This window comes from Piliocolobus tephrosceles, chromosome 21, assembly GCF_002776525.5.
Source record: "Piliocolobus tephrosceles isolate RC106 chromosome 21, ASM277652v3, whole genome shotgun sequence".
NCBI classification, from domain to species: domain Eukaryota; kingdom Metazoa; phylum Chordata; class Mammalia; order Primates; family Cercopithecidae; genus Piliocolobus; species Piliocolobus tephrosceles.
The window spans coordinates 6,713,705-6,738,849 of NC_045454.1; the positions used below are offsets into that span (position 1 = coordinate 6,713,705).

Sequence of the window (25,145 nt, forward strand, 5' to 3'; positions counted from 1 at the left end):
TCCAAGGTTACTCCCCATGTGATAGCCTGAGACATGGCCTCGTGGGAAGGGAAAGACCTGCCTGTCCCCCAGCACGACATACGTCTGTGCTGAGGAGAATTAGTAAAAGAGGAAGGCATCTGTCTCCTGCTCGTCCCTGGGAATGGAATGTCTTGGTGTAAAACCCGATCATACGTTCTATTTACTGAGATAGGAGAAAACTGCCTTATGGCTGGAAGTGAGACATCCTGGCGGCAATACTGCTTTTCAATGCACTGAGATGTTTGCGTCAAGTCAAACATAAATCTGGCCTACGTGCACATCAAGGCACAGCACCTTTCCTTAAATTTATTTATGACACAGAGATCTTTGCTCACATGTTTTCCTGCTGACCCTCTCCCCACCATTACCCTATAGTTCTGCCACATCCCCATCTCTGAGATAGTAGAGATAGTGATCAACAAACACTGAGAGAACTCAGAGACCAGTGCTGGTGCGGGTCCTCCGTATGCTGAGCGCCGGTCCCCTGGGCCCATTTTTCTTTCTCTATACTTTGTCTCTGTGTCTTATGTTTTCTCAGTCTCTCGTCCCATCTGATGAGAAACACCCACAGGTGTTGAGGGGCCAGCCCCCTTCATGCAGTGCATCCCTAGAGTTTATGGAAGCATGAATTCAGTAACATACAATTAGACCTGATTCTGAGATTTTCTCTTCTTCAAGAAACTCAGGGAGTATATTTCATTTATGAATATGCTGATGCACTAGGATTTCATTGCTTGGTAAAGCCTTTCACAGAATAACTGCATTTGTAAGATTTGTCTCTGGTATGAGTTGTTTGGTGTTTATTGAAGTTTGACCTGTTGTTGAAGGCCTTTCCACATTCAGAACACACATAAGGTCTTTCTCCTGTGTGAATTCGCTGATGCACCTTGAGTTGTGGTTTCTTACTGAACGATTTCCCACAGTCGAGGCATTCGTAAGGTTTCTCTCCCATGTGAGTTCTTTGATGGGTAATCAACTCTGATTTCTGGACAAAAGCCTTCCCACATTTGGAACAGACAAAAGGCCTCTCTCTAGTGTGTGTTACCTGATGTTTATGGAAATTCGACCTGCCATTGAAGGCCTTCCCACATTCAGTGCACACATAGGGTTTCTCACCCGTGTGAATTCGCTGATGCTCTTTGAATTGAGACTTCGAAGTGAAGGCTTTCCCACATTCACTGCATTTGTAAGGCTTCTCTCCGGTGTGGATTCTCTGATGCATGCTGAGTATTGATTTCTGGTTGAAGGCTTTCCCACATTCACCGCATACATGGTGTCTTTCTCCAGTATGAATTTTCTGGTGTATATTCAGGTGTGACTTTTGGGTGAAGGTTTTTCCACAGTCACCGCATTCATAAGGTTTCTCCCCTGTATGAATTCGATGATGTATATCAAGCTGTGACTTGGAAATGAAGGATTTCCCACAGTTGTGGCACTGGTAAGGTTTTTCTCCCGTGTGGCTTCTTTGATGGACAATCAGGTGTGCCTTCTGGATGAAGGCCTGCCCGCATTCGATACACACATAGGACTTCTGCCCTGAGTGGATTCTCTGGTGCAAGCTGAGTGTTGACTTCTGGGTAAAGGCTTTCCCACATTCGCTGCATGCATACTGTCTCTCACCAGTATGAATTTTCTGATGTATAATGAGGGTTGAGTTTTGGGAGAAGCCTTTGCCACATTCACTGCATTCATAGAGTTTTTCTCTACTGTGAGTTCTCTGATGTCTAAAGAGAGATAACATCTGGAAAAAGGCTTTTCCACAGTCATGGCATTCATAGGGCTTCTTTCTAGTGTGTGTTTTCTGGTGCCTCACCAATTCTGATCTCTGAATAAAGACCTTCCCACATTCCTTGCATATATAGGGTATATCACCTGTATGATCTGTCAGATATACACTGAGTTTTAGTTGTGGCGTGAAGGCTTTCCCACATCTGCCACATTCATGGAGGTTTCCTACACTAGGAATTCTCTGTTGGGCAAAGAGGTGTGATTTTGGGGTGAAGTCCCTCCCACATTCAGAACATCCATCTGGTTTCTTCTGAGTATGAATTTGATGTTGCATGAGTGACTGTTTATGGCCACAGACTTTTCTACACTGATTACCTTTGCAAAATGTCTCTCCTGTATGGATATTCTTGCTGCAAGTGTGGGAAGAGCTATGGCTGAATAGCTGACCAGACCCAACAACATCATCAAGCTGTTTTGTGTCATTGTTTTCGTTCTGACCACTCACTTCTAGGTTCCGCTTCAAACTTTTTGTAAATAAGCAACATTTCTGAGGTTGTTCCTGTGAAGAAGCAAGGTGGGGCCTCGTGTGAATCATTTTCCCAGGGTCCTTATATTCACAATTGCTTTCTGTGTTCAATGTTTTCTTGTTGAAGAAAGCACTGTGACTCATGGGCTGAATTTGATTTTGCTTATCTTTCTTTGTACGGTCTGTATCCAGCCTCAGTTCTTCCAGAATGGAACACCATGAACCATCTCTTGTGAACTCACCTACCATATCCTTTTGAAATGAAGCTTTCTTAGAAATCTCCTTTTGTGGGATTTCAAGCCCAAATTCCCCTTCTAAAAGGAGAAAGAGAAGATGAAATAGACACAATGAACAGGAAAGAGGAGAAACTGTATGAAGCTGATTGACAATGAACACAAGGAAATTGCTGAGTCATGTAATAATGATGCTAATGACGCTGACAATGAGCAGAAACACAGAGCCCTTATTATATGATGAGCACTTATCTACAGAGCACTTAGCATGTGCCAGGCAATGGCCTACATACTCATTTAATCTGCATAATAACCTCGGGAGGTAGCCATGATGCGTGTTCCTGTTTTACAAAGAAAAGGAAGCACATAATGGTTATGTAATTGGCCAAGATCACTTTGCTAATCTGCGGGGATTAGATTTCAACAACCTGAGGCCACTTATGCAAGTGGTCTAGACACCCCGATCTAGTAGGATGAGTAGGGGATAAAACAGACAAGAGCGTTGCAGGGCAACATCTGTGGATAGCCAAGGCTCGAAGGAGGAGGCTCAGTGTGTAGGTCTAACTTTCAGAGATGAATCCTCACCAATCTGCCTGCTTTATCTTACTTGTTAGAAACAATGCCAAGTACATCGGCCCTGTACATCCTTCTGAAAACTATTAAAGCTTCACCTATCTTGACATGGCCAACCAGTGAAAAAATGACTATGCCCCAACTCTCCATGAAGCTACAATTTTTTTTCTTCTTGAACTTAGGAATATACCCATGTCCCCAGAAAGATATTCTAAAAGACTGGGTAAGCAAGCTGTACCCCAGAATTTGTTTCACCCTTGTTCCACTGAAATTAATTCTTCTCTGTTAGAACTTTTGGCTTTATGCTATCAAATATGCCTTTTTTTAGTTTAGTTTTTTGTTTTGTTTTGTATTTTGCCAAGAATAAGAGTCCCTGATCATCTTGTGCACTTTACTAGTATAGTGCACAAAACACAGGCAGGTTCTCAATAAAAATAATAGTTACTAAATTTTACTATCACTTTTTCTACCAGATTGTAATACTGAGTATGACCATCACATGTAGTTTCTTTTCGCTTTCAGTCACTTAAACTGTATCCCAGACTCTTGTCCTATCAAAAAAACTCAATCATCTTTCATTCTTTTTTTAAAAAAAAGGACACTTAATCTTTATTGTTAACTTTTCCTTATTGTAGCAGAAGTGCATAATATTAAGTTTACCATCTTACCCATTTTGTATTGTACAGTTCAGTAGTGCTATCTGTATTCACCCTGTTGTGCAATGGATCTCCAAAACTTTTACATCTTGCAAAACTGAAATGCTATACCCATTAAACAATTTCCCTTTTCCCCCTGTCCCTCATGCTCTGGCAGCCACAATCTTATTCTGTCTCTATGAATTGAGTACTCAAGGTACCTCATATAGGTAGAATGATACATTTGGATTTTTTGTGTCTGGCTTATTTCACTTAGCATCATGATAAGATTCATCCACACTGCAACATGTTTCATAATTCCTCTTCCTTTTTAGGTTGAATAATATTTCATCGTATGTATAGACCACATTTTGTTTACCAATTCATTGGCCAATGGACAATTCCACTTTTTGGATATTGTGAATAGTGCTGCGATGAACAAGAGTGTACAAACAGCTGTTTGGGTTCTTGCTTTCAATTCTTTTGGGTATCTACCCAGAAGTGGAGTTGCTGGATCATATAGTAATTTTATGTTTAATTTTTGAGAAATCACCATCCTGTTTTCCATAGGACTACACCGTGTTACATTCCCACTAGCAATACACAAGATTCCAGTTTCTCTATATCCTTGCCAACACTTGTTATTCTGTTTTTTAACTAGTAGCCATTCTAATGGATGTAAAGGGATATCACGCAGTGGTTTTGATTTGCATTTCCCACATAATTAGTGAGGTTGAGCATTTTTTCCTGTTATTGGCCACTTGTATATCATCTTTGAAGAAATGTCTATTCACATCCTTTTCCCACTTATTAAAACAGGTTATTTGTTTTCTATTTCATTTTTCACTCTTAAATAGCAATTTTACCCATATACGGGTGGTCATTTATTCTGGCAATCTTCATCTGTGTCCCCAGGCAGAGATTTGAAACATTTTTAACTTCTCACTTTATTCAGGTCATAAAAATCTTGCTGAACCTGGTAACACTTAAATTACTGCCCAAAATGTTCAATGTAAACTATCAGAACTGTACTGAAAAGCTCTTCCACAACTCTCCAATGCAGCCTAACAATGCTGATTGCAAAAAAGAAATCCAATTTATTCTCAAATCCAAGCACACTCTCATGTCCTCTATTCCCATTAAGCTTGCTTCATCTGCTTCTATTTTGCATAATAGCTTTGTGGACCAGTTACAGGTACTGTGTCCTTAAAATTAATTCCCAATGTCACTCCACCTCTAGGCTGACAACACTTTTTCTGAACTTCACAAGCATTTACTATCCATGCTTCCCATGTTGATACACTTACTTTTTGAGTAACTTTTCATGAAATAGACATGATTGATGCACAAAGGGTAATGCTTTTAACATTTAACGCCATTGTGTTCTCCATCGAAACACAATCTGTTCTTTTGAATTTATCTCAGCAAATATTTAAAGCATCCTTTTAAAATAGTGTGAAATATTCTTTCCTGACCATTTTCAGAAAATCAGTAATTTCTGTATCGTAAATACAAAAATCCTAATCCTGTATCTTACAAACAATGGTTTCCTCATGCTCAACATTGACATAATGAAGATTAAGTAAAGAAAGTACAAAGTAATCAGCAGACTGTATGCAAAGTGATACAGTCTATGGAGAAAACATTAAACAACATGCAAAAACAGTGGAGCAGAGCATGAGTGATGAAAACTATTCAGGTATATTTTTACATTGGAAATATGTGGCCATGAGGACAATGTCACTGAAAAGAGTTTGTTAATCCTACACAGTAGGAAATAACTGCATGTTTTTATACTATCTACTGAGGAAAAAAGAAAATAGCCATGTTTGGGGTAATAAAATCTGTCAGTATCTTGACTGAACTAAAAAAACTGAAATCAACGTACCTCATTAGGAACAACATTGTCTAAATATGAGAAAACGGGGATCTAGTTTGTTGTAATACCACTGGGCTTAAGCAAAAGGGTCACCTTCTTCTTAATTAAAAAAACAAAACAAAACTGGTAAGAATTCCAAAATAATAAATTAGAGGACTGTGTTTCTGAGTCCAGAAACATAGAAAAATCTGACAAAATTTGTCAGATAAGAATTTCTTACTTGGATGATGATGATTCCAATTTCTGATCTCCCAAAATTAAGAAAGTGAGTCATCTCATGGGAACTGTCCTCCATGCAGCTAAATAAGTAGCAGAACACAGTTTAAGCACAGAGATTAGAGGTACTGACATAGAAATCATTAGAATAAAAACACGAGGACTGAGAGTTCAGAATGGATAGGTCCTTTAAGTCAATTCCTGTATGAAAAGATGCCCATAGCCAGGCACAGTGGCTCATGCCTGGAATCCCAGCACTTTGGGAGGCCGAGGCAGGTGAACACCTGAGGTCAGGAATTCGAGACCAGCCTGACCAATAAGGAGAAACTTTGTCTCTACTAGAAATACAAAATTAGTCAGGCATGGTGGTGCATGCCTGTAATCCCAGCTACTCAGCAGGCTGAGGCAGGAGAATAACTCAAACTCGGGAGGCGGAGGTTGCGGTGAGCCAAGATTGTGCCATTGCACTCCAGCCTGGGCAACAAGAGTGAAACTCTGTCGAGAAGAGAAGAGGGGAGGGGAGAAAGAGGCCCATATGGAAGAACAGGGCCCCAAGCTAGAGGTGTCACAATTGGGAGGAAAAGAAGACCAATATTGATTTTCTGATGGAAAATCAATAAAATTAGGGGCAAAAAAATAGAAAAAAAAAAAAAAAGGCAGAAAACTCCATGGACACAAATAGATAAATGATAAGAAAATGCAACGAACAAATGAAAAAGCCAATCAGATAACAGATGAGAGGCTCTCATTCAGTTATTAAAAAAATAACACTTCAACAATGAAACAGGCTGGGCATGGTGGCTCACGCCTATAATCCCAGCACTTTGGGAGGCGGATCATGAGGTCAGGAGATCGAGACCATCCTGGCTAACACGGTGAAACCCTGTCTCTACTAAAAATACAAAAAATTAGCTGAGTGTGGTGGCGGACGCCTGTAGTCCCAGCTACTCAGGAGGCAGAGGTTGCAGTGAGCCAAGATCATGCCACTGCACTCCAGCCTAGGTGACAGAGCGAGACTCTGTCTCAAAAAAACCAAAACCAAAAACAAAAACCAATAAAACAGCCCTTTCACCCATCAGTAGGGCTATAAATTCACCAATTTTGTTAATGCCAAGTGTTAGCAAGCAAGATGTGCAAATGCAAATCCTTGTGCACTGCACATTGGAGTGTGAACTGGTGCAGCCCATCAGCCCATCAGAAGAGCAATATGGTTGACTTAGTCAAGTATACTTATCTCCAGGACTAGGCAATCCCATTCCTGAGTATTCACCACTGGGAAATTCTAAGGCAGCCCCTATAGAACATTCAGAATTTATAGAATATTTATAGTGTTTGATGTAGAAACTGGGAGTAGGAGGCAACCTACGGGCCATCACTGGGGGAATGGAGGGAATGGAGTAGTATGGTAGACTGGTAGTGGTTCCCTGCAAAGATATCTACATTTGCCTGGGTACAACTTACTCACCTTGACACCTCTGATGTGAGAGTTCAGCCTCCTCCACACATGGCTCCTTTTCTTTTAGCATTCTGAAGATGACGTCTGGGTTGGGAATGTGATAACCTGTTAATTAGAAAGGATACTGGATTTGGGTGTAGCTTCTTCAGTTTTAGAGGCCATTCAGTGAAGCTTTATACTGGCTCATTAGAAAAGTCAACATGGACACAAAGTAATACTAAAAGATGCCCCAAAGAAACAAACAATCCAGGACAAACCAAGGAAAGAGTCATGACATACTTTGATATCCCACTGCGTCCTGCAACGAGGAAGAAGGAAATCTCCTTAACAGGATCCAGCCAAGATTCCCAGGTCAGTTGTGCTCACCCACTGAGAAGAGGTGGCTATAGAGCTCCAACGTCACGTCCTGGTACAGGCGTCTCTGGGCAGGGTCCAGTTGCTGCCACTCCTCCCTGCTGAAGTCCACGGTCACGTCCTCAAATGACAGTGATCCCTGTAACAGTGTACCCCAGCTCACTGTGAATTAGGTCATCATTGGTGAGTGGGGATGGCACATAGAGGAGGAACATGCTTTTAATGATTTTCACCATGATCCATCACAGAGGCTTCCCACCAAATACCTATTTCACATTTTTAGGGATTTAAAAAAATTAGAGAAATATCCTCCATCCACTGTACACTACATTGATTTATTCATTTTTTTTTTTTTCAAAAATGAGGCCAGAAATGGGTTCCCTCTAAGTCCTCTAGCTAATTTAGGAATAACCAGCATGATGTTGATGAAGCAACTACATGTGAGGCTGTACTTAAGCTGGGTCCTGGTGCTCAACATGGAATTACATAAGCTTCTACTCTTGCAGCAACTCAGAGACTTGGAAGACATGTAAATACAAAAGCTCAACTATGGGGTTAAAAAGGGAACATGGTAGAAATATATGCAGAGGACACCGTTGAGGAGGGGCAAATTAGGGAAAGGCAAATTCTACCTAGCAGTAGAAGGTAATGCTACTTAGAGTTGGTGAAGCTTACACTGGAAGTAAGAACTTTGATGCAGGATGCGCGAAGGAAATCATTTTCCAGAAAAGAGCATGAATAAAAGTAGAGAGGTAGGAAAATACTGTGAATTCAGGGAGAAGCAGACACCTCTGTGTAAGTTAAGAGGCGACTATGTCATGTTTGGAAAGTGGTTACCATCCAAGCTCCAAGGAAGTGGGCTGGTGTCTGAATATATAATGGGTACGGATTATTTATTTTAATGAATGGATTGCCATTTCAGGATTTTAAGTGCAGGGAAGAGATATTATCATATAATATTTCAACAAGATGATCTTTCCTATAAGAACCAATATTAGGTTCATGAAAGGACTGATGATGGAAAGATCTTCATTACAGAAGTACCACAGATGATAAATGCAGGCTGAAGGACAAAACACAAACATCACTTTTACTGGTCACCAATGACTGCTAAAACCACATGAAAGACTGATGGGGTCTTTATAATAGACGAGTGGGCTGACAATATCTGAACCCAATCGTCAATTTTATCACAAGGAGAGAGATAACCAGATACTAAAGTGCACCTAATATGATGTAACAGCTACTCGGGAGAGTGAGGCAGGAGAATCGCTTGAACCTGGGAGGTGGAGGTTGCAGTGAGCTGAGATCACGCCATTGCACTCCAGCTTGGGAGACAACAGTGAAACTCTGTCTCAAAAAAAAAACACACACACACACACAAAAAAAACTGTCCCTGAAATAGCGAGTGTCTGCTGCCATTACCTAGTAACAAATTCAATTTATGAAGAGTGTGTGTACACACTTGGAGAAAATTGTGTAATACATTAACATGTGTATAGGCAATAATCCATAAAATTGTGTGCTCCAGGGAAAAACCTTAAGTTATGCAGGCAACGAGTTATCACAGTCTATACAGGCAGCTCTGAATATAGATGGACACAGTTATAATAATAAACAAGGAATACTGACCTGATCAGAATCTGAACCAGTTCTTAGAGGAGGATGGGCAAGGAAAGCAGGTGTTGGGGGTGAAAGTATGAGGAAGTGGGTAAAAGCAAACCTTTTAATGACATGTTTCTTAATTAATTAACATGTTGATTAACAATCCAAGAGGCAGCAATATAGGCATGTCACTAAAAGATTAGGAGGTAAATGCCGAAATAATTAGCTAAAAATGTAAAATGTGATTGCCTGGGAGGAGCTGGAACTTGGGTAAAAATACAGCAAGTGACAGCTCTTTTAAAAGATTACAGGCTTCACAAAACCATCTGATCCTCTTTTCTATGTTCAAACAAACTAAAACCTACTTTCAAAGGAAAAAGTAACAAAAAGTATTTACAAACATATGCAAAAAGGACCCTCGGTTATTACTATGTAAGAACTCTCTTGGGAGGCTGAGGCGGGCGGATCACAAGGTCAGGAGATCAAGACCATCTTGGCTAACACGAGGAAACCTCGTCTCTATTAAAAATACAAAAAAATTAGCCGGGGGTGGTGGTGGGTGTCTGTAGTCCCAGCTACTCGGGAGGCTGAGGCAAGAGAATGGCGTGAACCCGGAAGGTGGAGCCTGCAGTGAGCAGAGATTGCGCCACTGTACTCCATTGTGGGCTTCAGAGCAAGATTCTGTCTCAAAAAAAAAAAAAAAAGAGAGAACTCTCTAAAAATCCAAACCAAAATATAAATCAAAAGGTGAGAAACAGTAACTCACTAAAGACAACTGACCAATAAAATTATGAAAAAAATGCTGTTTGTAAACAAAGTAATGCAAATTAAAAACTTTATTTCCATCAAATTAGAAAAGATAAAAACAACAACATAAAAATAGTACTGTCCAGAGCAGAGGGAAATACGCACCACAAAGAGAAGACAACATGAATGGTACTGGGATATATTCTGACATGAATTCAGACACTGATGGAAAATCTGAATTAGCGACAGCAGTATTGATTTAAATGACAAACTGGAAATCAGGTCAAGCAGGAAAAAAAATTTCATTGTTAAAAAAGGAAAAAAGCTTATATTGAACATGTGTCCTAAAACACTAAACTTGAAGAGGTTCTGAACATACAAGTTGACCAACATCAATGCAAATGAGAGAAACGTTTGTGCATTTGCACTGCTGTCACAAAGACTTAGACTATTTCATGTTTTAAATGCGTTTTGTTTTGTTTTGAGACAGGGTCTCACTCTGCTGCCCGGGCTGAAGTGTATTGTCACTGCAACCTCGACCTCCCCAAGCTCAGGTGATCCTCCCACATCAGCCTTCTGAGTAGCTGGGACTACAGGTGCATGCCACCACACCTGGCTAATTTTTGTATTTTTGTAGAGTCTCACCATGTTGCCCAGGCTGGTCTCCAACTCCTGGGCTCAAGTGATCTGCCCGCCTTGGCCTCCCAAAGTGCTGGGATTACAGGCATGAGTCACCGTACCCCACCTAAACTTGCATGTTGCAATTTTTCTTTGAAGAATGACTTTTAAATATTTGGGGTATTTACAATTTTGAAAATGATTTATATGTGCAATTTGTGTTAATGTTCCCTTCTTTTAATACTTTCATCATCAAATGTTTCTAGCAGGTTGAGATGATTTTAACAGGTTACTGAAATATATAATCTTCTCACATATATCATGTCTGTTCAGGAGAATAACACACATATTTATTATACTTTTTTAAAAAACAACATCTCTGTAAATTTGGGTATAAACCTATCACAGAACAATGGTGCACTGTTTACTACTACAGTCATATGCTATTTAAAGACTTGTAAATAAAGCATCAAGAGATACACAGAATAATTTAGGATTTCAGGAAATCTTGACTATACCAAGAATTCTGATTTCTTGTTACTAATTCCTGACTATTTCTATCTGTGGGCAATCTCGAGACACTATTTTCCAGCATTTTGTATTCACCTTTTTAAACAGGAAAAACAACATGGTCCTTAAAAGCCTGTCCTCGCTCTACCTCCCTGTGACTATTTAAACCACAAAGGAAGATTTTTCCGCACCTTATGAGAACAGAGGAAAAACGGGCCAGTCCCCATGGACCAAGCAAAGAATTTGGGTGGGGACCACTTAAAATTCTTTAAAGACCCAACGGTGGATGAAGGAGCGGAACAAGTGCTTAGAGGGAAAGTGTCAGCTTTTCCATCCTATGACTGGGGCTTCTGATCAGATCAGGGACTACAGTTTCTTCTTTCTTGACCCAAGGCCAACCCTCTACTATTCTCTTTTATTAGCCAATTCATGGTTTCCGCTAGAACACTGATAGCCTATGAATGTGGAAACATCAGCCTTTGTGGTCCTCACTTGACAAGAGGCTCAAGACCGACTCAGGAGCAGGGAGCCCAGAGCCTGCTGCATCCTGTGTCTGCCCTCACGTTCTGGAGAACTGTCCCCAGGGCTGCCCCTGCTTACCTCGAAAGAACCATCCTGCTCCTCTGGACCCAGGACCTGAGGCTTCTGGGATAAATTCACATCAGCAGGCATCTCTGCTCTGGACTTCTATTCTGGGTCTCTCTTGCTGACAACTCCACTTTTCCCAGGAGCCAGAAGCTGGATAGGCGTTTGGATTCTCCAACCAGGGACACTGCAGAGAGGTGTGCTGGGCTATGAAGAGAGATCCTGCAGCCTCAATGAGGTGGCCTGACCCGGGGATTCTGCAGAAGCCTCGGAAAAGCAACAAGTACATGGTCACTCATTCAACATTCGCTCCACAAATATTTCCTGAGGGCACTGAGGTGAAGTCACTGTGTCAGACCCTGGAGTAGGCAAAGGTCAGAAAGCCCAACTCTAGTTATTAGTCAGGGTTAAAAATAAAGACTGAGTCTGGACTAAATGATGAATTCGTGGCAGCTTTGCCAACTTTTCACTGAGAGAATGTGAAAATATTACTTTAGTTATAGTTTCCAAAATGAAAATGCAGGTATTTATCACAAGTGTTGGGAAACTCAAGCAAGATGAAGCTTGTCAAGTCCTCAGTGCCTGCCTGGCAAGTGTAAATATGAATAAAAAAGAGAAATTTGTCAATTTAATTGTCAGCTAAATATCATAGGCATTATTACACTCATTTTGGGGATGAAGATAATGAGGCTGTTACATAGTTTGCCTGAAGGTTACTTAGTCTGTAAATAGAAAAACAGGGAATCAGCCCACATCTGCCTTGTTCTAAACTGTACACTGTCCCCACTATCTCATGCACCCATACATGACCAGCTTCTGGAAACACCATTTCCTCTTCCTGTTGCCTTTACAGAGCTCAGGCTGGGAGGTGGCTCTGTCTGGTGTAACTATTCTGAGCTTCTGGACTTTTCAGTCCCCATCCATAACACACCACACAGACCAGCCTCTTCTGACTAGAGCTAAAACTTAAAATCACTGTCCCAATCCCCACCTTGACGCAGAACATTTGCAGACACGCATCAGGGCCTCCAGTTACCATTTCTTGCCTGTCTACAATAAGTTGCCCCCACCGCACCTGAATGCAATCACTGACAGCAATGACTTTCAGAAATCCCCAATGAGTGGTCTACAGGGCTGCCAGAAAGTTCCATAATGTCTCCCAGTCACTGACATGGCCCAGGCTTCTGAAATCATTACTGCCCTGATAGCCAAGAAATGTTTCCCAGCGAGTACAATTTTCTGGTTTCCATAAAATGACAAATAATCTCCAACATAGGGGTCCAAATGAAATGCTCCAATAGGAGACCATCATCGTTCTGCTCAACTGTCAATTACCGATCCTTACCATGTCCAAGGGACCCAAGAAGAGGCCAACACTGCCCCACCCACCAATCCCTGAAGGACCCCAACACTCACTGCCTAGAAAGCAATGCAGTCACCCTCACAAATCCCTATCATTAACCCCCTATGACTCCAGTCAACTGGCTGCCTGGGAACCCCACTCTACTGATTACTATAGGTCGCCCATCACTGGTCCCCTGAGAGTGTTACAATGTGATCCTCAAAGGCCTCCAACCTCTGAAGCTCTTGGCTGCCAATCAATCACTGACTTCTTGAGTCCCAAGGAGAGTGAATCCGTTCCCTGAACGTCCTCCAGCACCATCTGCAAAGGCGCTCTTAAGACGCACGTTCGCTGTCCTCAAGTTAGCAAGTTTCGTGGACCAATATAAAATTCGGTATTAAAGTACACTTGTAATTTAAGTCACAAAAATACTTATTACAAGCAGAAAATAAGCAAGAAAGAGGGAAAATTAACCAGCTAATTATCCAACTAAAATTAGCAAAAGCCACTTACCCTACAGCACCCCTCACCCACTCCAGAAACCCCCCCATCGCTCAGCCAAAACAGGCCTGTCACTTACCTCACAGCCCCGTCTTCAGCCGAGAAATCCCTTTATCACGCACCGCCCCCCTGCAACAAGCCCCTCATCACTCACCCAAAGCCGGCTTCCCCTCCCTGACCCTACAGAACCCCCACTGCTAATATTCCCAATCACTTCAGCATCCCGTAAGCCGCACAGGATTAGATCCACTTAACAACAGAAGGGAAATGGCCGCTCTAGGGCACTTCCGGTTTGGGTTACGTTCCCGTTAGGATTTCTGCGGTCGCTACTGAACCGCGCGCATGCCCAGTAACACTTTTGAAGCTACGCTCCGCCAACAGTCATCACGGCGTAAAATGGCTTACGTTTATTCCGCGGTTCATTCAACTTCAGAAACTTCGTCGGGAGGACGGCATGGCCGCACCCATATGGATTATGATATTGGAGGCCGCCATCGTCAAAGGGCTTTTATTCCGTACAGCCAAGAAGGGCAAATGGAATGTCACAGAGTAAAAGTCTTGGGTCCCACATTGGCAGGGGACCTATTCAATACTGTGTATATATATTTCTAGAAGAAATTGACATTCTGTATTCTGAAAAATACTTTTTCTCTATATTTTCGCCTCTGATTTTTTTCCTGAATTGCCAAACAGCTCACTATCTTTAATAGCACTTTTGAAAACTCTTTAATAGCACTTTTGAAAATGTTATCTTTCTGAGAAATTGTATCTTTGTTATCCTTACACCACTGCTCTCTATACCTGGATGAACCTATTGATGAAGTTACCTACCAAGAGACCACCTGAAGAGAGAATTTAGAGCTCTTGGGACACTTCATTTAAAGAGAGGAGAATGAAAAAAAATACAATCAAGTTAAAGGAAAGAAACACAATTACTGAGAACAATGTCAGCCAGTCCAACTGCGCAGAATTTTCAGGAAGAGGCTGTTCAATCAAATAAACAAAAATATATTCTAGGAGGTGGGAGATAGCAATCGTAAAATTTTAAAAAATGACTGATTAGTGGGAAATAGGAGGCAGGGCTGAGTGAGGATCTGAAGGTGAAGATCTGAAATGATCCTTCTTTTTAAAAAGATAATTTAAATATATTGTTTTAGCTGTTTCTGCCATTTTGTAGTTACCGATTTTACATTCTGTGTTCACAGCTTCTGCCACCCCTTCTCTACACTTAAAGCCACGATATTACTTTTAATTACTTTATACCTCATTTTTAGTCCATTGGAATCATAAAATAAGACTGTTAAGCCAATGACGCATGTTTTTGAACATGGTTCCCCAGGAATAGTTCAGTCTTCACAATTAGTATCTGAACCTGACTTTGTTACATGAAGCATGAAACCTGCTTTTATTTTTAAAAATCAATTATATATTTACTGTAAACAAATAGTGTAAAAGCAATAAAAACTCTTCTCTTTACTGTGTGAGAAATTGTGACATTATACTTGAGTTACTAAAAAATTCCCCGGATTTAGAACTTTTGAATTTTCTCCACTTATAAATCTGAGACTATTCTTTACTGTGTCATAGGTTTTACCCTACAGCTTTGGTACATTTTATTTTTAAAAAAGGAAAATGCAGAGAGTGAAAATTGAGATAGAAGTAGGAAACTTTAAATACAATAGCCCAGCGTGTGTATATTCAGGGCAAGTGAAGGAGTCCCTCTACTGGGACATCTGTATGTCTGCAGGAAGAAGGGTAACTGCTCCTAATACTCTTAGTGGGGCAGGCATACCCTAAGGTGACCCCTACTGAGTCACACCTTGTGTAAATCCATCCCTTTGAGTGCAAACAGAACCTAAGATTTGCTTCTTACCAACAGAATATGGCAAAAGTTATGGGTCTCATCTCTATTATTAGATTATGATGTTAAAATCGATGGGAACTTGAACATCATCTACAAATACCGGAAATATTTCTCAGTTTCTAATTTTTACATTTCTTGCTTGTTTTTCTGGTTTTACCTTGTTGGCTATAACCTCTTTAATAATGTCAAGTAATAATGGTGACAGTGGGCATCCTTGTCTTGTTGCTGATTCAAATGAGAATGCTCCTCAATTTTCCTTATTTATAGTGTGAGTTGGTATAGGTTTTAATAGATATATTTTATCATATGCATGATAATTCTAGTTGCTCCACTGCCTTATCAATACTTAGTATTATTAGTCTTTTCAATTTCATATGTTTTAGTGAGTATCTCATAGTGGTATCTTTTAGTAATTTTAATTTGCATTCCCCAGATCAAGCATTTTTTCAAGTGCTGAATGTCCACTCATTTGTCCTCTTTGCTGAAGCACCTCCTCAAATCTTCCACCCATTTTTCATTGTGTTTTAAAATTATTGTGTTGTGAGAATTTTTTATATATTCTAAAAATAAGTCTTTGAGAGATATACATATCACAAACATTTTTCTTCCAGTCTGTGGTTGCTTTTTTTATTTCATCTAATCTTTAGAAGTTAAAAAATTTGATTAGGACATCCTAGAAGAGTTTTTTAAGATTGGAGTTGGCTATTCCTCAAGAAGACAGACAAAACTTTCTGACTATGAATCTTCATATATCTTGTGTAGATAAAAGGCAAAAAAGAAAAAGAAAGAGAATTCTGTCTCTTGAAAGTTAAGTAAAGTGCTTCAAAATTAAAATGCTTCAAAAAATAAAGACAAAATATCTTGTGTAGATGAAAGTCAAAAAAGAAAAAGAAAAACAATTCTGGTTCTTGAAACTTAAAGTGCTTCAAAATTAAAGTGCTTCAAAAAATAAAGACAACTGATTGCAACTTATGAGGACTTCAGAATCTCAAATGCTTCGCTTTAAACTATGCCAAGAACTCTCATCCTGACCAACTTCCAACCAATCTACTGCCTGCATGACTCAACGCCTTGTTAAATAATGATCTCAACAAGATGCCTGTACTCAAAATCTCTGATATCAATTGTGCCTGTTTTTTTTTTTCCTGGAAATCAAAGAAAGTAAACAACCAAGAATATTAAAAGAGACTTCACCCCAAAAATACAGTATTGAACAGAACATTCTATATACAGAAATGAAACTGTTTATCACCTTCATTTATAGCTAAGGATAAATGCTCACCCACTGACTAAAATGACCCTTTTCTTTCATATATCTCATTTTAAGCAAACCTATTCTAAGATGTCTGGTAAAAAGAGGCTTCATCATTCTGAGATATAGGATTAGAAAACAAAACGCAAATTAACAGTTGTGATTTGCATCACAAGAAATTGGATGCTAAGGAAATGTGCTGAAGTTTTCCCAAAGTTCAATTATTGATCTGTTCAAATGGATCCAATATTAAGATTCTAAGAATATCATTCTCATTCATTCATATTTTGATATTGCATCTTCCTCAGAAGCAGAGGAAGAGGAGCCCTTGGAAACTGCATGTGGCCTGAAGACAAACTTTGGGCAAGTCTATGAAAGTGAGATTCTTAGTCTGCTTAGGGTTTATGTTGGAAAATGGTTGAGGGCTTTGCCTGGAGGAATGAAGGTCGCTGACAGGTTTTAATCAGGGATGTGATCTCCTTTATTTTGGTGTCTGGAATGACTATCCAAACTGCCAATTAACAAAACTGGAAAAATTAATAATTCCTGAAGCTAGAGAGGCAATGGTTACTCTCATTCAAGACTGGGGAAATGGTCACTGTTTCAGCCATTTTCTCAAACTCCTGGCCTCAAGCAATCCTTCCATCTCGGCCTCCCAAAGTGCTAGGATTACAGGTGTGAGCCACTGTGCATGGCCTGTTACAGCCATTTTTGAAAGCAATTTGTAAATACCCATCATTGTCTTGCAAACATATTACTTTCCATTGAAAAGGTGATCCAGTTTCTGCTAAAAATATCTAAGGAAATAATCAGAAATTATATTTTTACACAACTCACATTTGTAGCTTGAAGTCGGTCATGATGGAAGTGTTTACACTGCAGAAATTGGCAAATACCATCCATCAAGTCTTCATTTATCATTTTATTGATTGTCTACACTTGATATAGTGATGGATAAAATGTTAATAATGCAACTTAGAGAATGCTAATATCTACAGTCATTACATTGTAAATAGCACAAAAATTCAGGAAATATTCTTCTAATGTAGATATTCCAAACCTCTTATCTGATTCAGCAAAGAGTTTACTCCTGTCATTGACAGAAGAATAAAATCCCACTGTACATCTCACTATTTCTGTTTCATCTTACTCCTTAAAGTAAATGAAAATATCAACCAACATTCGTAACTACACAGTGTACTGTTCATCAATTGCCATTATAAGTTAGCTAAAGTTGCAAAAGTTCAGAAAAATCACTGAAAGCATTCTGTAAGAATCAGTTGACTAAGTGGAATTTACAATAAAAAGTATAGTACATTTTATTATTCTTTAAAAGTTATGTGCTGCAGGGAGATGAAGCCCCGTGGGATGTGACCAACTCAGCATTCCACTGGAGGCTATATGATCAAACAGCAAACTGTTTATCATGAATGCAGGATGTGGGCAAACTCACGACTACTCCCACTGCTAGAAGGTTTGCTGAGGGCAATCGCTTCCTGGCGCTGAGCTCCTTGAAGTTATCTACTGGGACATCTAGAGAATGCAGTCTTGCAAGCCTACTCTGGACCAAGCAGCTGACCTCTTCTTCCACCCCACTTCTCACTATCTCTTTTGCCTAATAAATACAGAGGGCTGTGTAAAGCTCAGGGCCCTTGTCCACTAGAGGCAAGGTACCCCTGACCCCTTCTTCCAAATATGCTCTTTTGTCTCTTGTCTTTTATTCCCACGTTGGCCCCACTTTGTTCAGTCCCCCTAGGTCCCTAAAGGTTACATAGTGGCACCCCGAATAGTGACAGGATTGGGTGCTCAACAGTGTGCTACACATACTTTATATCAGTAAAATTTATCATGAATATGTATTTTTTGGAAATCCAGTTGTTAAATATTTCTTAGCACACTTCTGCCCCAATTTCATGTCTCTCTTGAATAAAGAATAGCCTTCATGGGTGGAGGAAGGAGGAGTGGGGAGGTGAAAGGCTATTCTACTGGGATCTTTCTCACTCACCCCGACACCAGGTATTATCCACCAGCATAGGCTGAGGGGTGCTCTTGGGAACATCACCTCCGTGGGACTGCTAGTCTGCCCTTAAGCCGGTTGAGTGTGGAATGCCAAGTTGCCTGTGTTCACAGTGAAGAGTTAATTTGCACATATGGGAATAGTACATGTGAATTACGTTATGAGTGGGGAATTAATATTTTCTATAGCTTTTAACATCCTGAGCCCCAAATATCAGAAGTGCCAGTCAGACTCCTCAGGGGTTGAGGGAGGAATTTGTACATTTACCCATTAGGGCCAGCCCCTTTACTGGATCCTGTTATAGCAGCCAGCAAACCTCTTCATCTACTCTCGTCCTAGAAACCATAGCTCCACTGTCACTGGCAGGATTGGTTCTCTGTCATCCCATGTCTTCCTGGGTAGGAGGGGTCTTGATGTGGTCATTTTTCTTTGCCCTTGATGCCATTTCTGAAACAGGTCAATGTGATGCCATTTCTGGGACAGGTCAAAGGTGCTCAATACGTGTCAAATGGATGGGTAGGTGACATCCAGACTTAGGTAGGAGAGGGCAGATGAGGGTGTTAGGTTGAAACTCATTTAGGATCAAGCTAAACACACATTATCTGGCCCAGGAAGATCGTGTGCTCATAACCAGAAGTAGACTCTGGCTTCATGTAACCACAAGCCAGATAGTTTTCTGAAAGGCAGCCCACAGGCCAGATGTCTACTGGGAGGAGGCAGGATGAGGAAGGGAGATGTTGTGGTCTTAGTGGAGTGGGGACTGGGTAAAGCACGGAGGAGGGGTGTCAGGAACTGCTGCAACAGCCTGCAAAGAGAAAGAAGAAATCCAAGGGATAGGAGAGCAGGGGTTCAGGGCAGCGAGAGCAGTAAATGGCAATGCTTCCTGGGTTCTTTCTGGAAGAAAAAAAGCCCCACAGCAAAGGCAGAGCTCACACGGAAACCCAAGAAAAGTCTGTGAGGCAAGCCCAGGCTCCTCCCTGAGCCCAAACAAGCATCAGAAAGCAGCAAATATCCCACTTAAGTCAGGAACTCCATTCATGGCCCCCAAGCTTCAACCCTAGCACCACGGGTTTTCCTGCTCAGAGAACTTCGAGAGCTCAGCCAGGGCTTCCCAAGGCTCCCAGCATGCCCAGATCTGAGGATGAGCATGGAATAGGAGGAATCAGTCCCAGGTGGGACTCAGCTTCCAGCATCTCCTTCCCTGCACGGTGGGAGAATGTCCCCAAATCCACAGCTCTCCTGAGGGAAGGTGAAGAATTGGCTTCAGGGGACATAATCTGAGGTCTGAGTGGGGAAACAAAAGGAAGAAAGTTCCCTGCTAGGGTGTGCTTGGCCCTGCGGTGAATAGGCCTCAGCCTTCACTTCCCCAAAAGTGGTTTGGGTGTTTCTGTTAGAGAGAAGGGTTTTAGGCAAAAACTCAAAATAGATACCAGGTGTCTGCTGTGAAGGGCTCCTCAGGTGGTCTGAAGGGGGCTCTAAACAGCCCCTCCAGTCTCAGAGATGCCATCCCTGCTGTCACTGCTGGGGTGGGGAGGTGAGGGGGCTGGGCAGAGTTGGGAGGGTTGGCTGGAGCTCGATGTTACAAGCCTAAATGCTGGGCTCTCCACAGGGTCCCTAGAGGACCACATGGGGTATGAGCTGCAGATTCCAGAGCTGGTGACAGTGCAGGAGGGCCTGTGTGTCCTGGTGCCCTGCTCCTTCTCCTACCCCAGTGATGGATGGAGTCACCTAGACCCACTCTACGTCTTCTGGTTCCAGAAAGGGGACAATGAACACTGGGATCCTCCCGTGGCCACAAACAAACCCGGCCAGAAGCTGCAAGAGAGAAGCCAGGACCATTTCCATTTCCTCGGGGACCCCCAGACCAACAACTGTTCCCTGAGCATCAGAGACAGCAGGAGGAAAGATGGTAGAGTGTATTTCTTTTGGTTGAAGAGGGGTCCTGTCGTGAAATCCAGCTTCAAGCAAAAGACACTGTCTTTGAATGTGACAGGTAGGGGTGCCTGTGTCCAGGAGCCTAGGGCTCAGATGGGGGAGCCATCCCTGGGGCCAGGACAGAGGCCACTTCTGAGGTTACACCCTGAAAGTTTCCTCTCTGTGTCCAGGTCTCTGCCTCTCTCCCTCCCAGCCCTCACCCAGACACCTGACATCCAAGTCCCAGCAACTCTGGAATCCGGCCATCCTGTGAACCTGACCTGCTACATGTCAGCAGCCTGTAAAAGCAGGAAGCCTCTCACCTTTTCCTGGATATGGGCAACTGTCATTTCCTTGGGCCCTGGGACACCTCAATTCTCAGAGATCACCATCATCCCACATCCCTGGAGCCACAGCTCCAATATTACCTGCCAAGTGACTTTCCCAAGGTTTAATGTGACCGCAGAGATGACCATCCAACTCAAAGTCTCCTGTGAGTCTGAGTTATTTTGGGCAGTGGCCGTGGGAAGAGAGTCAGGGCATGGGATACTTGGAGTGGGGTCCTGGATTCTGGGCAGGGGAAGGGACCAAAAGGATGCTCCCCTAACCCTCAAAACTGAAGAGGGATGTGTCATCTTTTGAATTCAGATGCTCCACAGAACCTGACCATGTGTCTTCCATGGCAACAACACAGGTAGGAGACAAACTCTCCTTTCCAAGACTGTGATTAGGGTGGGAGGGCACCTCCAACACCTCAGAATAGAGTCTAAGTCTCAGAGCTTGCACGACAGGAGGGCTGAGATCAGGAATTCCAGCACAGGTGCCAGAAGACTTCCTAAATTTAAATCCTCTGTCCTCTGTTTCAGCCCCAGGGAACACTCCCTAATCTCACCATGATGACAAAGACCTTCTTACTGTCAAATCTTTTTTTTTTTTTTTTGAGATGGAGTCATGCTCTCTCACCAGACTGGAGTACAGTGGTGCGAACTTGGCTCGCTGCAACCTTCGCCTCCTGGCTTCAAGCAATTCTCCTGCCTAAGCCTCCCAAGTAGCTGGGACTACTGGTGCAAGCCACCAACACTTGGATAATTTTTGTATTTTTTTGTAGAGACGAGGAATCACCATGTTCCCCGGGTTGGTCTCAAACTCCTGAGCTCAAAGCGATCTGCTGGCCTCAGCCTCCCAAAGTGATGGTATTACAAGCATGAGCCACTGTGTCCGGACTGGCAGCTTTCTGGAACTTCTCAGTTCTTTCACCAACACTAACAGAACCAAATCTGAGAATCAGATGTTGCCTTCCTGCCTCTTCATTCAGCCTCTCCTCTCTACTTTTCAACAATTTTAATTTAAGAATTTTTCCCAGGCAATATATTCACATGATCTCATAAAGAAAAGACATAAGTGGGCATGTATAGAATGCACCTGTCTCACCTCTGCCCTTCAGATTCCTAGTTTGCTTCCTCTGAGGCCTCCATTGTAAACTGTTTTGGATACATTCATCCAGAGATGTCTTATGCATGTGTATCTTCATCTAGAAGTAAATATAAAAATTTCCTATGAACATGCTTTTTTACACACAAAACATCCTTGATACACTGTTCTGCACCCTGTTTTTGTTTGTTTGTTTTGTTTTGTTTTGTTTTTTGAGATGGAGTGTCACTGTGACACCCAGGCTGGAGTGCAATGGCACTATCTCGGCTCACTGCAACCTCCGCCTCCCAGATCCAAGTGATTCTCCTGCCTCAGCCTCCCGAGCAGCTGGAATTACAGGCACCCGTGACTACACCTAGGTAATTTCTGTATTTTTAGTGGAGATCGCAGATCAGGATCCTATCTAGTCAGACTCCTCTGCGCAGCCCAGTCATTCCTAAACCAGGGACACAGCCCTGCTTCAGAACCAGGGACAGCGCCACCTCCGCTGCCTGGGGCTCCCCAGGACCAAAATGTGTCTGGATGTGCAGCGAGAGCCGCCTGCCTAAGGCCCTGATGGGAGACTTGGGAGAAGACGCGGCAGGATACGAAAACCTCCCAGTCTGGGTCTGCCCTTCTCGGGTTCTCGGTCATGCCCAGGAGATGGGGCTTTAGATCACTCAGAAAGGGACTCTGCGCATATCCTTAGTTTCTTGCCTCTCAGGACAGACTCCACCTCCAGGGCCTTCAGGAATCCCTGTCTAATTGTGATAAACTCCCATCGCCTCCCCCCCTCCCTTCTCCTCCTTTTCTTCCTCCCCCTCCTCTCCCTCCTCCTTATCCTTCTCTCTCTCTCTCCCTCTCTCTCTGTCTCAATCTATTTCTCTTCCCCTCCCCCTCTCCTTCCCTACTCCTCTCACCTCCGTCTTCGACTGGTACTGGTACCCAAATGGAGCTCTGAAGGACAAAGAACAAGACTCATGGTCCTTTACAGTCTTTAGCTCTGTGCCCAATCTTGAAAGATTTTACATATATATACACACACACATATATAATATATGTCATATGTCATATTAATATATATTATATATGTCATATATCATATATACATATATTATATATCATATATACAAATATTATATAAGTCATATATCATATATTATATGTGTCATATATCATATGTAAAATATATATTATGTATATATACTTCAGGATCTGTAGGCTAAATGGAGGAACAGAATATCAGGAGGCTGATGGAAGCATGGTCTTTGGAAGCGATGGAAGACATTCAAAGTGTTCAGGCACACAAGGGATCTTAGATTGAAAAAAGAGTCCTGAGACGGGGAGCTGTCCATGGGACACCTAGCAGGCTATTCACTTCGAGAGAGAGAGAGGCCAGGAGAGGCCAATTTGGTGGTCACCGCACAGAGGGGAGGAGTTGTAGAGGCTGGAGAACTGTGGAAAAGTCAAAGGGAAGAGACTGTGTATATACATGTGGAGGCAGGGCCCACAGGAAGTGGGAGGAGGAACGGAGACCCAGGGCGAGTTCTGTCTGCCTCACCCTGAACCCAAAGAGCTCACCTAAGTCTGGTGCTGGAGCTGGAGCTGGAGCCAGGGCTGGAACTGAGGACACAGAGCATTCCATTTTAGGAGAGTCTCAGTCTCGCCCTCCTACGACCCTATGCAAGGGGCTCCAAGAAAAGCACCCGGGGAAAATAGACCCACAAACCTCACATCTCTCTTGAGGGAAGTGGGGGTTGGTCTTCAGGTGGTGAGGAAGAGGCGGAAGGAAGGTCCCACCCTGCTGTGGTCAGGGGAGAGGAGAGCTCAGCTTTCATTTCTCCTGCAGTGCTCTGAGGGCAAAGGTAGTGTTCCTGCTGAAGGCAGAAATTTGGGAGAGGAACTATGGCATTCAGTCCAGGAACAGAATCTATCACTCTATGGTTGTCCCCACTTCCAAGTAGGAGAGGCTAATCAGTGCAGAGAGCCCGGTTCTCTCGCTGTTTGGGGCGCCACTTGTGGAGCGCCCGATCCTGTCGCTGTTCAGGGCGCCACTTGTAACCTGCACGGACCTTGGTGGACTGAACAAAAGGGGACGAAAGCGGAAATAAAGACAAGAGAACAAAAGAATATGTTTGGAAGAAGGGGTCAGGGGCACCTTACCTCTAGTGGACAAGCGCCCTGAGTTTTACACAGCCCTCCGTATTTATTAGGCAAAAAAGATAGTGAAAAGGTGGGGTGGGGTGGGGGTGGAAGAAGAGGTCAGCTGCTTGGTCCAGAGTAAGCTTGCAAGACTGTACTCCTGGAACAGTAGGCTCTAGATGTCCCAGAAGATAATCTCAAGGAGTCAGAGCCAGGGAGTGATGGCCCTCAGTAAACCTTCCGGTGGCAGATGCAGTCGTGAGTTTACTCACATCCTTCATTCATGATAAACAGTTTGCTGTTTGATCATATAGCCTCCAGTGGAATGCTGAGTTGGTCACGATTCCTTTGGCCTTTTCAGCTCCCAAAAAAATCAGATGGTGTCAGCGGAATGTAGAACATCCTTTTCTGCTGCTGCCATTGCCCCCGCTGTGGGGGCAGCAGAGGCCTGAGGAAGAGGTTGCTCAGTCAGGCTGCAGCCACAGCTTGCTTCCTGGCAGCAGTTCCATGAGAATCACCTGGCTGCGCTCTCACCTTTCAGTCAGTGATGGTGAAGGGGGAACCTTTGCATCCTGTGCCCAGCCTCATTCTCCAGTGCAATCTGTGGGTTTTCTGGACTGACTTGAACCCAGTTCACACCCACCTTTGGATCCCGGAGGGGACCCACAGACACCATAATTCCCTTGTGGCCACAAACAAGCCCTGTCAAAACCTGGAAGAAGGCCAGGCGCAGTGGCTCATGCCTGTAATCCTAGCACTTTGGGAGGCCGAGGTGGGTGGATCACCTGAGGTCAGCAGTTTGAGACCAGCCTCGCCATGATGGTGAAACCCTGTCTGTACTAAAAATACCAAAATTAGGCAGGTGTGGTGGCAGGTGCCTGTAATCCCAGCTACTCAGGAGGCCGAGGCAGGAGAATAGCTTGAACCTGGGAGGCAGAGGTTGCAGTGAGCTGAGATTGTGCCACTCCACTCCAGTCTGGGCAACAGAGCAAGACTCCATCTCAAAAAAAATAAAAT

The 25,145-nt window shown here is 42.7% G+C and overlaps 2 protein-coding genes across 7 annotated transcripts; one reads left to right on the forward strand and one right to left on the reverse strand.

The window, feature by feature from the left end:
• Positions 1-301: 301 nt before the first annotated feature.
• On the reverse strand, positions 302-23,706 carry ZNF175 (zinc finger protein 175). 6 transcript variants are annotated; one of them, XM_023182445.3, is made up of 6 exons: positions 23,568-23,706; positions 22,008-22,107; positions 11,702-11,943; positions 7,634-7,760; positions 7,277-7,372; positions 749-2,589 (listed from the first exon to the last, which is right to left on the reverse strand). In XM_023182445.3, exons 3-6 carry the CDS (start codon positions 11,771-11,773, stop codon positions 749-751), a joined length of 2,136 nt encoding a protein of 711 aa, XP_023038213.2. In that variant the 5' UTR covers positions 11,774-11,943; positions 22,008-22,107; positions 23,568-23,706. The 6 variants fall into 6 exon arrangements, with proteins under 6 accessions (XP_023038211.2, XP_023038217.2, XP_023038213.2 ...); XM_023182444.3 differs by having other exon boundaries at positions 11,702-11,953; XM_023182443.2 differs by lacking the exons at positions 22,008-22,107; positions 23,568-23,706 and adding an exon at positions 13,609-14,443 and having other exon boundaries at positions 302-2,589; positions 11,702-11,953.
• Positions 20,228-22,555, forward strand: LOC111520029 (sialic acid-binding Ig-like lectin 8). The gene is made up of 3 exons (XM_023182450.3): positions 20,228-21,069; positions 21,225-21,270; positions 22,453-22,555. The coding sequence occupies exons 1-3, from the start codon at positions 20,289-20,291 to the stop codon at positions 22,553-22,555; spliced, it is 930 nt and encodes a 309-aa protein (XP_023038218.3). The 5' UTR covers positions 20,228-20,288.
• Positions 23,707-25,145: the final 1,439 nt, after the last annotated feature.

Excerpts from the sequence above, each read along its gene's own strand:
- LOC111520029 (XM_023182450.3), top strand. The coding sequence starts at position 20,289 with ATGGGGTATGAGCTGCAGATTCCAGAGCTGGTGACAGTGCAGGAGGGC. Across the intron at positions 21,070-21,224 it reads CATCCAACTCAAAGTCTCCT|ATGCTCCACAGAACCTGACC; the intron begins GTGAGTCTGAGT and ends TTTTGAATTCAG. Across the intron at positions 21,271-22,452 it reads CTTCCATGGCAACAACACAG|GGACACAGCCCTGCTTCAGA; the intron begins GTAGGAGACAAA and ends TTCCTAAACCAG.
- ZNF175 (XM_023182443.2), bottom strand. The coding sequence starts at position 11,773 with ATGCCTGCTGATGTGAATTTATCCCAGAAGCCTCAGGTCCTGGGTCCA. Across the intron at positions 7,761-11,701 it reads AGCAGGATGGTTCTTTCGAG|GGATCACTGTCATTTGAGGA; the intron begins GTAAGCAGGGGC and ends ACACTGTTACAG. Across the intron at positions 2,590-7,276 it reads CTCACATCAGAGGTGTCAAG|AAGGGGAATTTGGGCTTGAA; the intron begins GTGAGTAAGTTG and ends TTCTCCTTTTAG.